At 43.8% G+C, this 17,222-nt stretch overlaps 1 protein-coding gene across 2 annotated transcripts in view; it reads right to left on the reverse strand.

Annotated features, from left to right (window-relative positions):
- Window positions 1-14,559, reverse strand: part of dscaml1 (Down syndrome cell adhesion molecule like 1) — a 92,365-nt gene extending 77,806 nt beyond the window's left edge. The window contains exons 1-2 of one of the 2 annotated variants that reach the window (XR_013077374.1): window positions 14,367-14,546; window positions 3,917-4,237 (exon numbers count right to left, since the gene is read on the reverse strand). Coding sequence is in view for 1 of the 2 variants with exons in the window: in XM_076734446.1 (XP_076590561.1) it covers window positions 3,917-4,237; window positions 14,367-14,409 (364 nt within the window). In the remaining variant the exon portion in view is untranslated. Of the gene's footprint in view, window positions 1-3,916; window positions 4,238-14,366 lie in introns of both variants that reach the window. The other variant, XM_076734446.1, reaches the window with a different exon arrangement.
- Window positions 14,560-17,222: the final 2,663 nt, after the last annotated feature.

The raw sequence follows: 17,222 nt of genomic DNA on the forward strand, positions 1-17,222 counted from the left end.
AATACAGTAAGGCCTCATTCCTGAGGCTGTAGATGCTGCCAAACTGCTCGATATGTTACACACATGCGGGCGCGCGCGCACACACACACACACACACACACACACACACAAAAAGAATTGCTTTAGGGGTTAGGATCCAATTCACAAAAATGGGTTAAAACTGAATCTTTTTGTCAGTGTGAAATTGATTTTCTCTGCCTTTTTCTTTTACAATACGAGGTTTCAGACAGATTTTTTTTTTTCTTTTTCGGGAGAAAATTCAACCGATTGCCTTCCTTGTCCTTCTGAATGGAAGAATAAGTGGAGTTGATGTGTTAATTTAGGAATAATTCAGTTACGAAAGTGAAACTGGTACAAGTCCCTGTCTCCGTGGATGAGTACGGTTACATGAAGGTAAACTTAACACTTATTTGAAATTATTCAGATTATCAAATGTAATAAAACATTACTATACATGTAGTTCTTTAAATCAGACTTAAAGGGCCAAAGTTCAGCCAGAAAAGTAACTGTGATGTAAAAGAAAAAGGAAGAATGCTTTTGAAATAAAACAACTTCTACGGCAAAGAAACTTTTCTCTCTTGTCCTTTCAAAACCCGACATCATTGTAGGCCTAAACTACATGAAATTACATTCAACTCCATACTGTTTGCATGGAAAGAGAAACAGCTGTACAATAATAATCACCACATCCAACATGAATGCATGCTGAAGGACATATGGCACCGGCATAGGATGGGAGTGAGTAATAGAATAATCCGAAGAAAACTGTTTCAATTCATTTTGTTTATTGGAAAAAATGTTTTTCTTAAAAACCTCACCACCGATTTCACACGTTTGGCTCGTTTACCTCAAGTTGTCGGTCACGTGTTTTGCAAAACATGCTGGACTGCTTCATGTTTTGTTCATTTTTTTTTTAATAAATTGGACTCCATTCGTTTCCATATGGTCTGACAATGAAATGGCAGACTCTTGAAATGTACTTGAGTTGCATAATGCATCACAGCGAACATCAAGCCTGCTTTCATTTTTGTCCCAGTTATCTAACTGTTGTGACAAATCAATTTGGACTTCAAACTGCATTACCATGTGACAGTGGTGGGGAAAACTATTACAGACATTGTGTTTGGTGTGATGAATTACACAAACAACTCAAGCAAGTTGCATTTGAAAATGACCACAAGCATTCAGCAGAAAATACAATGATCTGTAGCTAAGGAGCTAAAACGGGCAAATTGACCTGACTGACCAGATTGAGGAGGCACCTGAAGTTGCTTTGGAGCACCGCACACACTCCAGTATATGATGACTCTCTGTGAGAATCCCAGAACAGCTTTTGTCCTTAAAGTGATTTTTGTTCAGTAAATGAAATGAAATCTACCAAACAATTTGATATTTTTGAACAAAAATATAAATGCGTGCAATAGACTGGTATTTACAAAGAAGCTTGAGTAAAAAATAAAAAGAGAGAACTAAATTAGTCGCAATGAGAGAGCCAAATAAAAACATATACAGAAAAACAAGCAGCCCACATAGTGATTTTCATAAATGTAGAGCTATCCAGACAGGTGCTGGTGCTATTATTGGACCACAATCAGCATGCATGGAAGAGGGTGAGAAAGAGGGAGAGGGATAGAGAGAGATGTGAAGATGTGAAGAGAGAGAGAGAGAGAAGGGGGGGGGGGCGAGACGGATGGCGAGGGGGAGTGGGGGTGGGGCAGATTTTTTAGGGGGGGTGTCACACTGCGAGCTGTCAGCTGTCATCATTCTCCTGCGCCACCTGAGACAGGGCATGCCACACCCTAGCGCTCACGCCTCTGTCGCCCATGGCAACTGCAGGGTTGTGTGTGAGCGTGTGTGTGTGTGTGTGTGTGTTGTGTAGGACTCTGGAGGTAATGAGGTGCACGTGAGCCCTGGTTATGGAGCTGTGGAGTTGTGGTTGCCTCAGCATTTAATTGATTAATTGTTGTAATTATTTGGGCGGGAAGGTCATCCCAACACTGAGGCTGGCTAGAAGGTCACTCTCACGCTGGAGGGACTGTCCTCCTCTAGGGACCACACAGGCCATATGGGTGTGTTTACGAGCATGTGTGTGTCTGTGTGTGTGTGTGCGTGTGAGAGGAAGAGAATCCGGCAGCGTTTTGGAGAATAATGTTGTCCGTGTGCATGTGTGGGGTAGGGAACTGCTGACTGTCTCTTCATGCAGGATTGATCAACACAGTCAAAATGTCTGCCTGGCTATTACCATGACCTGAAAATCTACTTTTTTTCATGATTCTGTTCACATCTTTCCATGTCTGTAGCTGACTCTCCAAAATCTTTCCTGCCAAACACCCTGACAAAGAGCTGGCAACCAAACACCAAGAGCCAGCTTGATGAAAATGGCTGTGTGTGTGTGTGTGTGTGTGTGTGTGTGTGTGTGTGTGTGTGTGTGTGTGTGTGTGTGTGTGTGTGTGTGTGTGTGTGTAGTTAGGGGACTTTCCAGTCCATGGACAGATGGAGAGACTGGGAGACAGGAGGCTTGCTGGCATGAGCTACGCACAGGCTGGTGTGCATGTAAGTGTGTGTGTGTACGTGTGTGTGTGTGTGCATGTGCGTGTGTGTCTGAGTGGGTGCATGCATGTGAATATGCATGTGAACATAAATTTGTGCATGTCTGTTGTATACGTGTGTATCACATTAGGTCAGATGCATGTGTTTATGATGTTTGTGTGTGTGCGTTTGTGAGAAAGAGCAGTAACACCTTCCCTCAGTGTGTTCAGCGCCTCTCTCCAGCTTTGACCTTGGCAGGGAGTGCGGACAGGTCACCAAGCCAACTGTCTATGAGGCTGTGTGTCTGTCTTCTGGAGGATTTTTAATACACAGGGTCAAGACACTGAGCTTTGGGACACTACAGAAGTTGTTGGTTTAGGATGCCAATATGGCTGCCGATTGGGTGACCGTATTTCCAGACCAGTCTGCAGAAAGGTAACACTGTTATGAGTTCAACCGATGTCAACGTGAGCAATTATCCCAGGTATGACCTTAGCACTCTTAGAGGGGCACTCCACCAACTTCACACATAAAGATCAGTTTTCTTGTCACGTGGCGCAGAACAGATCTTTCCATTTCGAAAGAGACAATAATGAGTTGCATTATGGGAATTTTAGGATCAGGTGTTTTTGATCCATAATATGTGATATAAGACAGGATACCTCAGCCTCAAGCGCTTCAATTTTGACCATTCTTATATTAATCTGTCTCCTGTGACTCTCCCATTTTACAAAAAGGTCCAATACTAATTTGCTAGAGTACATCTTTTGATTGCATGTGTCTAAGAATGAGTTATAAACATTACATATGGAAAATTCAATCAAACGTGTAAATGTTAACCACAACATCCCAAGTTTGTGTCCAGGGGCAGCCAGCTTGGCTGTAAATAGCATAAACATTGTCAGCTATGCAGATTAAAGACTGTTGATGGGGTTACAATTTAAATCAGACTGAAGATTTAACCATCCGTACAAAGTGACTCCACCTAGTCGGACTTAAGTGGACACAAGATGTTTACACCCCCAACTTCTGGAGGACTTCTCCTTAATAGCATTAGCAAGACAAATAGAGGTGGTACTGAGCTTAGCATAGAGCCACGGCTCTGGCACAACCCACCTCACTTTGGTTGATTTCCAGACATATGTAGGAGGTGGGGATAGGCTGAGAAGGCAGTGTTTCACTGTATTTTAAAGGGATAGTTCACATTTGGGTGAAGTTTGATGGAATATTCAAAAATTGAGCTAAACTAGGGTAGTGTCAACCTTCAAAATACCTTCAAAATTCATGCTGAGACCTAAAATACAAGAAAGATTAGTGAAATTCCTCAGAAATGGAACCAGCCCTCTGACCTCCGGCTTAGTTTGCATCTAGTGTGTCCAACCCTCACCTGCTTTGATGTGGATGCTGGGGCTACGAATCTTGCCCGCTTGGTTCTCAGCAGTGCAGAAGTACTCGTTGTCGTGAATAATGCTGTTATAGGCAGAGGGGGAGAAGGGGTAGAGCTGAAGGGTGCCGTTGGCATGCACGTGGCGGATATGGGGCACGTCGTAAATGTCGTCTCCGGCGGCCAGGTACCAGCGCAGGACGGCATGGGGGGCGCCGCCCGCAGGGCAGGGCAGGGACACCCCCACCGAGCTGGAGAAGGTCACCCGCTGCAGGGAGGCGTTCACAAAGTACAGCCGCGTGGAGATAACATCCTCACTGTTGACTGTTAGGATGACAGAAAGGGAGACAGAGTTAGTCAGTTGGTAGGTGTCAGATGTGCAGACAACATTCACATATCAGACAGGTATCAAGAGAGGGAGCATCACTGAGGAATAACTGACTGGTCAATGTTCAGCAACACTTCCAACTGATGAATTTGAACATTGAATAAAATAGCATAGTGTAAAAAAAAACTATGAAAATCCTTCAGAATCTGTGAAAACTTAACATGTGTTTTCTTACATTATACAAACGACTTACAAGAAGTATTAACAATGTGCACAAACGCAGTAATTACTCCCTAAAAGGAGTGTTTGAAGTGTTTCTGTCTCTATTCTTTACTAAAAATATGTTGATCTGCCTGCTGTGGTAATAATATAAAGAATCGTGATATAAATGGTGCATATTTGCCAACTAGCTTGCTGCCAAAAAGTTTCAAAAATGGAAATATTGACTTCAGAACAGGACATTTTTGACCAAACAACACCAACCTGCCTGAAGTCCCCTTTAAAGAAAAACTGTCGAAATGTCAAAAGGTTTCAAAATCAGCTGTTCAGTAATTTTTAATGAATTGTCTCAACAAAGGCTCACAATGTCACATAAAGCAGAGAATGCAACTATCAACAGTTAATTGAAAAATAAAGACAAACAAATTTTTCCATCTTCCATCTTTGATTTGTCCTCATATAGTACTGTTATGCATTCGGCACAGTATGTTCTACAGACTAATGTACAATATTTTCCATGAGTCAAATCACTGTTTCACTGGAATAAGCCTATTTTAAGGTGGGGATGACTCACTTTGAAATATCACTGAAAACACTCCCGGATCTAACACCAGCTTACACAGACATCCACATACAGTATACAAGCTGGATCCACAGGCATTCAGGTCACCTCAATCCTCCCTGTGTGCCAAACTGCAGCCATCCATCTCATCCCATATGCATTACCCTAATATTTCTAATCTAATATATGTGTCCAGCGAGCCCTTTGGAAATCTGCCTGTCAATAGGAGGAAAAAATGGGACACATGACTCAACCCCTCCACCTCCTCATCCTTTCTGTTGACATCTTCTGTCATTCAGGAAAACGGAGTATTCACACAGGCGTGATAGTGAAATGCTGCGCTCCTTAGGCATGCTCAAGTCTGTCATTTTTACTGTAGGTAGTTCTCTATCTGCAGCCGTACGAGCCCGAGGAGCTGCATACTGTAGATGTTTGCTGTAAAACAACGGTGCTGTGGCACATATGAAGAGCTGCTGCCAGATAAGTTGTCCTAGGGGAGATAGACCACCATATATCACCTCTCTCAAACGCCCTCTTCCCGTTTAGAGCCAGGTAGCGAGGCATCCTTTAAGATATCTGTGTTTCTGTGGCTGTTTGCTGTTGTTGGGGTGGTGGTGGTGGTGGGTGTAGAGGAGTGTAAAGAAGTGCTGAGCTCAGCTTGGCTGGAGGCCAGGGGAAGACGCTGTGCCCCGAGCCAGAGAAGTTTCTTCTCAGACAATGATACTTAATTAATCCCTTTTCCCGGATTGTGTCAACAATGCCTGGATTAGCCCTATCTCTTAAATTCACTCTGCGCTGTGAGGAAATAGGGTGTTAGTTAAGACACATCAATGGCGATAGAAAGACACTATCAGATGTCATTTAGGCTCTAATTTCTACAGATCCTCTACATCAAGGGATATCATTAGTAACTAGCTATTAAAGGAGACACAGAAGCCCACTGGCTGTGGTTTTAAGATCTTTGTACATGGTGAGATGGATGAATGGCTGATACAAAAGACAATTTTTATATCTGTCCAGTATAAATAGTAACAGGCAATGACATAATGACATTAATAACATGACATGAATGGGATGAATCACATCAGAGGTAGAATGCAGGGATTAGGGATAAAACCCAAACTGACATGAGGTGATTTTCACTCTCTCCTCCATTGTCTGCCACTTCATGCATCTATCTGCATCCCTCTATCTTATCTTTTTTTTCTTAGAGTTTCCCATCTGCCATCATTCCCTCACCCTTACCAAATACCCCTCCAAGACACAAACACACTTTCCTCTTGTCTTTTCCTGCCACACTCGAAACAGGCGATGTTATGCGATGGGAATTTGTATGCCAGACGCAGAGAGTTAAACCCACATAATCTCCCCTCGCATTTAACACACACACGGTCTATCCACTCTGTAATCACACTGCTGTGGGAGGCCGGTGTCCGTCTTGGTTCTCATGTATGTGTGGGTGTGGAGCAGAAGGAGAGATATTGTAGACAGGACACGGGTGGCTGGTTTGGGGGGAAAGGTGCTCAGGTGCAAAGGTGTTTGGATGCGACCGAGTGAGCGGGTGAGTGTGCGCATGTGTGTACGTCCGTGTGTGTGTGTGTGTGTGTGTGTGTGGTAAGGTCAAAGGGATAGAGAGGTTAATGTTAAACGACTGCCTCAGTTCTTGATGTCAAACTCAGCCAACAAGCAGAGGCTGAGGCGTGCGGGAAAGAGATGCAGCTCGGCAGAGATGCTGAGGAGGTAGAGAGTCATTGTTCTCCTGCCTGCCAGCAAAAAATTGGAGCAGATCCTCTGTGTTCAAAAAAAAAAAAAAAAAAAAAAAATCTGAATTCAGGTCAAGTTCAATCCATGCTACCGTTCGAATCCGTGTCAATCACCCTCACAGGCTGCTAGGCTGACTGATCTGCACTTTCAGCACCGCGGAGAGCACCGCAACGTACAGCTGGGTGAGGAACACACGCGGAAGTTTCCACACCGAGCACACAATGAGGAAACTATTAGCAGATGATGCCAGTGACAGTGACCTGCTTCTCTCTGATGACAAATGCTATTTTTAGAAGCAGAATATTTTCATGACAAAAACTATTTATTCAAGCTGTAAAAGCCCTCACAAAAGAAGCAATATCACTGCATAAGAATTTGTGTTCAGAGCACTGTCGTCCTTTCACAGACTGGTACTGCTCATCAGACTAGTGGTTCCCAGCATTTTTTTTTTTTGTCCAGCGCAGCCCTACAAAATGGTCTCCAGTAGCCCTAAATTTAACAGTTTTCATAGATGAGATGGCCTGCATGGAGTTGCTTGATTGGATTTTACCACAGAGAAAACTGGTTGTAGTGTATCTGTGGTTGCACATACAAGAACAAGTGATCCTGACATTTTCTTCTTTCTTTAAGCAGGTTGGTCAAGTTTCACTCACACTATTTTGACCTTTATGCCAACTATTTTTATAAAATTTGGTGCTGAAGCATGTCCTTCTATCGTAGCTTAAAGGTTGCTGGTTAAAGATCAGCATCACATCAATTTGTAAGCCTATTTGCGAGTTGATGTTCGTCCTAAACTGATCTGAGCTGTTCTACAGTCTTTCGCGGTACTCCTCCCTGGTAACTGCAGAACTACTTTTGCCCTCTTAAAATGACCAATTTAATGAAAGAACAATTTATCTGAATGGTTGCTAAAGGCCTGAAGAGGTTAATTTATCCAGGAGTTAAAAGATTAGATGAAAGTCTGAATAAATAATCATCATTTTGTGCAGGAGAGATATGCCTTTTCTCCTTTCCTGGGCCTGTCAATCATCTCCCGCCCCCTCAGATTTGTTCTGTGATCCCCCGTAGGGTTCCTGTTCCCCAGGTTGGGAAACCACTGTTTATTCCCAATATGCTCTAAAACTGGATAATCTGTTCAAAAACAAAACAAACCTTAATCATCATGTGATAAAAAAAAAATCACCACAAACAACTTCAAAACACGCTTGGATGCAACAACTCAAACTCAGAGGGAAAACCTCTGAAAAGCAGCAGCTTATGATGCGATGGCTAATCGCTTTGTCCTATGGTATGAATTCAGGTCACTGAGTTCACACACACACACACACACACACACACACACACACACACACACACTCATGCACGCAAAGACACATGTGTACAAACACACAGAAGCAGGGCCCGGTGTATGCTGCGTGGTTTACGGCCTCCAGCGGTAAAGACCATTATGACGACGCCGACCACGTGTCTTATGGCAGTAACCGTTCGGAGTTTGACATCAGAACATCAAAATGGAATGAGGAAGGATGAGAATGGGGAAGTGTGGTTAAGATGATGGAGCCTCCACCTAAAAGCTATCTACTTTTTGTCCCTTGGCGTAAGAAGTTCCCAGGCTGCAGCCGTAGGTCATGTGTGATATGGTACAGACATAGGAGAGCTGTCACTTTGCTGTCGGACAATTCAGTTCTTATTTTCTTGTCTTCCCTGGAGTCTTGGCCTCTTTAGGATATCTGACAGTTGAATTGTGCAAATGGGACAACAATCACAGGCATTAATGTCGTCTGAAAATGCAGTGAGATGCATTGAGCAACATGATTAAGGACATAAACCAATTCTCAAACTCAGACCTTCAATGACATTGAGATAAACTGTATAGGGGACCACAGGGAATCTAAAAAAACACTGCTATCAGTCAAAATCATCATAATCAACTGTAAACATCTCACACAAACAACATCAAGCACAATAACCTAGTTTTTCCTCTGTTTGGGCAACATCTAACCTCAGATGGTTATCAGAGTCCTGTAGCCTCAGGCTCCCTTTCCACCCTTTCCCCAGCAGAGAAAGACGGAGCAGAGGAGCAGCACTCATCCGATCATGAACTGTATTTTGATTTTCTTCTTCAAGCCCGGATGCATTGATTACAACGAGGAAGGTCAAAGTGATTTGGGGTGAAACACCCAGAAACGTCTTTCCTGTCGGCTGAGCCCTTCACAAGCTTTCTCTATATTTGTTCCTTTTTTCCCCCCTCTTTTTTCAACCTTCACTTTTCTTTCTGCCCGTGTTTCCTTTTCAGTTTTGCTTTTGACTCAAATCTCTTTTTTTTTTTTTTTGCTGTTCACTCAAATACATTTGCACTTTTTTCCTGTTCTTGCAGTGGATATGAAAATGGAGTATGAATATGTATGCTTGAGAAGCAAGGATATTGCCTATGGTGAACCGCTATGCATAATGCAGCTTTTTCTGTCTCATCTACATTCATTCAGACACACACACACACACACACACACACACACACACACACACACACACACACACTGAGATTCATACCATCACGTGCATAGAAAAACAGGGCTATAAATCCCTCTCCTTCTCCCTCCCGCTCTCATTCTCTCTCCTTCAAACACACAAAGTCACATAAACACATTTCAGATTGCACATATACGTTGATAATAGCAAGTAGATTTTCTATGTGGTGAACCATGTAGCACTACAGATAACAGCACACAAAACACATTCAGGCCAAACAGCTGAAGCATTGAAGTCAGTGGCAATACAGCCGTTGCAGTGATGCTACAAAAAAATGGCAGAACATAAAAGGCAACAGATATCATCATGTTTGATAGAGGGTGCTGCTCATTTACTATACAATGACTCCAGATTGAGATATGCATAAGTGTTGCATGACAATGTGTCTCTCTGCTTTTGTGTGCAGTCAGAAAGGAAAGAAATTCTAACATGGTGCAGTTTCACTGGGAGAAACGGTGTAGTCGAGACAGAAACTCTGCATTGCATGATATTGGGGATGTGAATATACTATCCATGCAGACGCATGCATGGGGGGGGGGGGGGGGGGGGGTGGTAGTAAACAGCCCCTATACACAGTTTTATGCAGTGTCAGTAAAATATTAAGCAGCCATTTCAGCATTTGAAAATTGACATCTCCCACTTCAAAAGGATGATTTCCGCTGTTGAAGTGAGTGTTGGATTTGTAGAGATGTTTTTTTTCCTTCCCATTCTCCCTCAGAGACAGGGCCATAAATTGCTTGATAATAAGCAGAGCAGGGGAGAGAGAAGGAGAAGCGGAGTGAAAGACAAGAGTTGATTGCGAGATGTTAGAGTTTGATTGCTGGATTCTTTTGTCATTCAAGAAATGACCATCAGTCTTTCTCCGTGCGTAATGGAGAGGGCGCCGGGCTACCGGACACTACAGCTGTGCGTAAAACCTGTTGAGTGAGCGTGAAAATCCACATCTCTGTGCGCCACCTTAGTGCAGTAACAATGTTGTTGCTATGGGCTATAAGATCTACAGCTGTGCAAAGCCAAAGTCAGTTAGGATTGTTTTTATGTCATTTTTTTTTTTTTTTTTATTTTTTGAGAGTGGTGCGTGAGAAGTGAATGAGCTCAGTGTAAGATTATCCTTGCCAAGTCCTTCAGTGCACTATTGTACACTTTTTCTTTTTCCTTAAGCAGAAATAAAAACTCACCAAATCCTCTTGTTAGAATTCCTTGTTTTGATTAAAGTGCAGAGATCTGCTTTAATACGCCTTAAAGACAATGCCACAACTGAAAAGACCGTCTAACGCCGTCTGGCCGACGTGTTTTCAGACCAACAAAAATGTTCAGACTGAATATGTGAGACCGATGGATGTGTTTGCGCTGCGTGGTTCAAATGCCAAAAGCAGAGCACCAACACTTGACAATGAAAACAGGCTTTGCTCGCCGGAGCACAACGAGGGAGGCGAGTTAACCTAAAAGTGACATGTAGCTATTATACCGCGGAGCTGTCGCTCTCCAAGAAAACTGACAGGTCGTGCAGGCACAGCGGCGCTCTGAGCCTGAGAAATAAGACATATCGTGGTCCCTTTCATGCTGCGATATCATGTGACTTTTGGAAATGATCGTGCGTGGAGATCTGCGCAATGGATAGATTGTGGCTGAATTCCATTCGAAATATCAATTTCTGTTCCGTCATTACCAACAAACCTTTACATGTCTGATGCTGTTAGTGTTTGAAATCTGGATTCTGTAAGATGATTACGCAGAATTGAAAACAAAAAAAAAAACCAACTCCTGCGCTCTGACCCCTCTCCTCCTCAGAGTCCTGCATACATCGCTTTTACTTTGCATCAAATAGACCAAGATAGTGAATCTGGAACTATATGTCACACAGCACTCTTCACGGCCCCCAAATCAGAACAAATTCAGCAGGACTTTACACCGTGATAGATGAAGAGACAGACAGAGAGACAACTCCGAAGTTGTTGTCATTCCACTTCCACCATCCACTGAAGCCTCAGTTGTCAAATCCAGACGCAACATCTCTGAGTGTATCGTGCGGGTGTAGCCTAGTAGCCACCAGAGTCTGACTCATACCGCAATTACCGGGCTCCCCCTCCAAGCACTTCTCCTCTAGTCGGTATCTGTTTTGATTGCAAATTTACACTCAGTCCGTGGTCTGCAACGCCGCAGATCGGCGGCTCAAGCCGGTCTCAAAAATACAGAGGAGTCCCTTGAGAATGAGAAAAGACTCTGAACTCTGCGCCGTACAGGTGATCTTACAGTGGATGAGATGCCCAAACTATGCCACTATCCATTATCCCCCATTACGCTTCATGTATGTTTGGAAATGGTCGTGAAAGTTGGTGAATTATTTACTGAAATCAAGAAAAAAGGCACTGACATTGAATCACATAGGTGATAACGTTTCATCTGATTATAGTACACAGGACAGACAGGTCTCACTCACTCACACACACACACACACACACACACACTCACTCACACACACACACACACACACACACACACACACACACAGTCTAAGTAAATGAAAACAGGAGAAACACTATGCTTAATTCATCAAATGCACAAATAAAAATAAAGGTCAGGCATAATATAGAAGCCGAAGAGCTTTACATCTATGCAGGATCAACACTGTAACACAGTCAATATTCTGTTTAACGTCGAGTATGTGTTGCAGGGGGCCTGTCGACCGAAACTGGATAAAACCGGAATCACATTAATTGATGAAATAATTATAGCAAGAGCTCTCACTCCATCTCGGTCACTCCATGACATTTTTTTCCCTTGAAATTTGTACAATTACTGATTGAGTCCCCTTAAACCCCCCACCAGAATCACTGTCGTTTTTCTAATTGATTTAAAAATAAATTAATTGTTTTATTATTTAAGCCTTTTCCAATTTCTCAGGCCCTGTTCTGGCCTATCAGGCCTAAAGGATTCCCACACAGCCCTCAGCTGAGTTTGTCTGAATTTTATTTCCATAAAATGACAAGCAAGCTCCCAAATCATGACAAAGAAGAATGAATGTATCCCCCCCCCCTCATCTCCCTCTATCCATCCATCTATCCATCCTCTCCTCTCCCCCTCCTCTCCGCACTCATGGGTGCAGGTGTGCTGATATGCAGCCAAACCAAAGCAACAAACGGCCAGTATTAACCTAATGAACGTCGAGTTAATGACAGACAAAAGCTAAAGAAAAGGAGCAAATTCTCTTAAAAATATGAAGTGGTGTGATCTGTAATGTATTTTCATAGTGATGTAAAAATTAAAAAAAAGAAAAGCAGAGAATTGTGTGCTATTCTAGGAGGCGCGGCCAGGCCAGGAAAATACGCAGTACTAATGCATATGCATGTATGATAATAGAGCTACCTTTCCCCCTAAAAATAAAGTTTATTAAAAATCACACAGCTCTAAAATACACTGCAGCCACACGAGACAGTAAATCACAGCTGATTCGTGCAAAATGAGCGGAACATGGCGTTGAAAAACAACGGAAAATGGAAGTTTGTTTTCCACTGCGTTATCTACATCTCTCCCATCTCAAGCACTCTTTCCGCTCCAGTGGCTGTTTGCAGCCCCCGACCCTCCTCCCCTCACCACACACACACACACACACACACACACACACACACACACACACACACACACACACACACAGAGTACATCTCGTTCAGTCACGGGACAGGACGATGTACAGTGTGTATAATCGAAATAGACCCTGTAATCCAATTACATACAACAAAAACAGCTCAGAAGTCCTCGCCGCAGCTGCAGCCTGGCAGAGGGCACTGCCAAGGCCAGTGATGGAGACCAGGACCATGAAACACACCCACAATTAGAGACAAATTATGTCAAACGTGTTAACTAATAAGGTTAAAAATCAGGTATCTTCAGGTATAGCCCCCGTGCGTAAAGAAAACGCATGAAAATGAAGTGAAAATGAAATCTTGGCTCTTTTTCCCCCCATTGTGTGGTTGTTACGAAGTGATGGGAATTCATATGCAACAAAAGAACGGGACATTTTCTATTTAAAAAGGCAAACTGAATCACTCTCTCCCGTCTGCAGCATTTAGAGCGAAGCCAATCAGTAGAATCTGGTGCCACAGAAAATGGTGGATGAATAATTAGACCAGGGATGATAACAACTGAGTCTGCACACACTGACACTCCTACATTTTACCAAAGAAAATAAACTGTAAAATATGGCCTCGTCTTTTAAATATCCATCTGGGGCACATTATCTACAAATTAAAGGCCAGCGCTCAATACCCCCAGCATCAGTTCACACGTCTCTCATAAAATGTATTGACCCTTGTTGCCACACACACACACACACACACACACACACTTCAATACACACAGGCACACACACAAGCACACATCTTATTTGTGCTGCTCCAGAACAGAAAAAGTCAGCATATACATTCAACTCTTCTGCCCCCTTGGACTTTTGCGAGTAAACAGCCTACAGCTGTGGCCAGCATCAGCGCTCGAGGTCGCCCCGTCTATCCGTGCGCGCGCCTGCAGATCCTTATCAGCCTCTCCTTCTATTCAACAGTCTCCATATTCACGACACCTCCACATACTCATCATGCAAAATGCAAATGCCGTTGTCTTTCTCATCTGAACGAACGGAGCGTGCACTTTTGAGACCGAGGTGGCTTTTCCCCACTGTTCATCCAAACGAAGTGCGCATTGATTTTGATGCTCATGATAAGCTTTTTTGGACCCCCCCAAAAAATCATATTATCAGCTAATCATAGTGGGATGGAACGGACGAGAGATCCGGGCTCTCGTGCAGGAAGAAGATGAACGCTGATAAGGAGAGCATTATTTCAAAACATTAGGGAAAAAGTTACCAGTCTTCCTCCAAAAGGTAATTTAGAGTTTGATTTGACATCTCTGCCTCTCCTTTGAGATTATCATCAATTTATTCCAGCAACATTCATCAAGCAGATAAGCTAATAAACACGCACAGCCAAGTTGAGCGTTGCACTGGAGAGCGGATAGCATGCAGATAAGCAGCACTTGGAAGAGACACATTTCCAACCTACCTTCTTGCAAAGAATACAGCAGAAGTAAAGTTACAAGCCACATGCCATTAAAAGCAGTTATATTTCACAGGAATGTTGTGCAGTCCCCCAAGAAGAGTGCACGGCGCAGCGGTCGGCCAGGCGAGGCTCCGTGCTGGACTGGTTCTAGTGATGCTCCCCGGCGGTCTCTCCAGCCCTGGTCCCACACTCTTCCAGCGCCGAAGAGCGAGCCGCGGAGAAAGTACCGCCTCTGCTCCCTGTTCTCTCCTCCCCTTACCGGGACAGGCTGCTGTCGCCCCACCCCCGGTATCCTAACGATGCACCGTGATGGAGAGGTGAGCTCTACGCACGAACGTTAACCAGCGGGACCTCTGTATTACGCGCACTGGATCGATGCTTTTATCCGGCAGCTTGATGGAGTTCCACCGGCAAAGTTCAAAATGTGCCGTCATACAAGTCATTTAAATGTTGTTTTTATGCAAGGAAGTTAAAAAAAAGAAAAAGAAAAAAAGAACAGCCGTTGGAGGAAAAAGCCTGCGCGTATTTCCCATGCAAATCAGCTCACCAATTTCCATGAATCAGTTGTCATTGTCTTAGCATTGGTGCGCACAAAGAGTGAAATTGTCGGCACCAACGGACAACACTACTGTGAAGTTAGAAAAGAGCACCTGCAGTTGGGAGTATGAATTCCAGGTGAGGAGGAGGAAGAGCGGCGCAGAGGAGCTGCAGCCCCGTTTCATTCAAGGGGAGAGAGAGAATACGCTCTGCGCTGCGCACCTGCGGGTCACTACCAACACTCGAGGCGCTCAAATCACTTTTCTTGAGAACACACTGAATAGTTTTGATATTAAAACACATCACGAAGGAATTATCTACAACCAACTTCATTAAAAAAGGGGGTGTATCAGGCTACACTGTGATCGAGATGGTCAATAAATTCGATCTGTGAATCTCGCCCATAGATTCTCTGCCTCTCGCTCTCTTTCTCTCTCACACACACACACACATACAGAGGGGGAAAAAACCTGAATAAACGAGTGGAGACACATAACGAAGGCAGATGCTTCCACACAGCATTGCACGGTACAATTAAGCAATTAACACCCAGTCATGCTCTGTGGCATGCATAGAAACACTGAGCAGCCTCTGATTTTGTATCAACATGACCAGAGAGAAAGGAGTGACTTTGAAAGAGGGTTCATTGTTGAAACCTGAGTCACAAAGACTGCTCAAGTGGCTGGTGTTTCAATAGGAACTGTAACTAAAGTGATATTTACATGCATGGGAAAGACATCAGTAAATGGGGCTGGAAATTGTGGTCAACAGTGCACATTTGATGACCGTGATGCCTGTGCATTAGTGTGATATGCAGTGAAAAACAGACGAGCAACTCTTTGTCAGGTGACTGTGGATGTAAATGCAGAATGTGATCAGACTGCGTCAGCAACAACAGTCCATCGACAATTACATACAGAGGGATATTATAGGGGCTGCAGTGTATGAACCCCTCATTAAATTGATGAATGCACATTTGAGAGTTCAGTGGTGTAAAAACCATAGGCACTGGTCTACAGAGATGTGGAAAAAAGTGATACAGTCAGGTGATTTGTACTTGATACTCTCAACAAATGGGCAACTGCATGTGTGGCTTATGCCGAGAGAACAGGCCTGAATGCTGGACCCCTTCAGTGAGGGTATCTGGTGGCTCTCTTATGTCGTAGGGGGCATTTTGCTGGCATGGTTTGGCTCCACTTAGATTAAAGGGTCACTGCAAATCAATACAAAGTTGCTGTGAGTGATCACCTTTATCCTGTGATTTCATATTTCTATCCTGATGGGAGTGGTCTCTTCCAGGTTGACAGTGACCCCGTCTTCAGGGCACGAAGGCACATTGAATGGTCTATGGTCTTCACAGTCACCAGATCCCAACCCAGTAGAGCATCTATGGCTGATTTTGTACCGATGCATTAGAAAACTCTCCACCACCATCATCACCTTTCAGAAGAATGTTGTTCCTTCCAGGAGGCACATTTACAGTGCATCTTAACATCTGACCAGGACACAGTCTGAGTGGGAGTGGATGCTCCGCCTGATGCAGCGTCAGCATCACTGTACACACTGATCTACTTACATGTGGGGTTGATGTTTTGGACTCATCTCAAACTTTTTAAATCTAATAATTTTCTTCACAAAAAAGTTTTAGGGATAGTTGATCATTCAGTTCAACTCCTGAATGATCAACACAATACCATAAACAACAAAGCACAGCTGATGGCTGTCAGACCTGCTCCTTGTCCACTCAGTCGCGCTACTTATCTGACATCAAACACCTTCTACTTGACGTAACCTCCACCATCGCTCTTCCTTCCTGTGTCTCTCTCTGTGATATAATGTGGTGTTTTGAGTGCCTACCAGAAGTAGTCCTGGTTGTGGAATAGAGGCAAGCTGTGGCCTCTCTCACTCCCACCGAAGAGCCGCTTGTAGTGTGGCAGGCAAGGCAGCACACTCTGCCTCCACTCTCTATTATGTAACAGGTGGAAACACACACACCCACGCACCCTCTCTGTCTCTCTCTCTCTCTCTCAAACAGACCCACAAACGTCCACACACAAACGGCGACAGGGACACATTAAAAGTGAGCCCGGTAGCACTTCCATTATACATTCTGTACATCTGGAAGTGTGCTCTGAAATTATCTTTACAGACGGACACATTTACAGCTGCGTGCGCTCTCCCAGCCACAGACCACAGTCCAGGTTTAAGAGTGCAGCCTGTAGTGCATGGTGAGTGATATGGGCACTCTTGTTTAGAAACCTGACAGCCCTCAGGGAATATAATCTGTCTCAGCATCGTGTATTCTGCACCTCAACACTCTTT

This window comes from Chaetodon auriga, chromosome 7, assembly GCF_051107435.1.
Source record: "Chaetodon auriga isolate fChaAug3 chromosome 7, fChaAug3.hap1, whole genome shotgun sequence".
NCBI lineage: Eukaryota > Metazoa > Chordata > Actinopteri > Chaetodontiformes > Chaetodontidae > Chaetodon > Chaetodon auriga.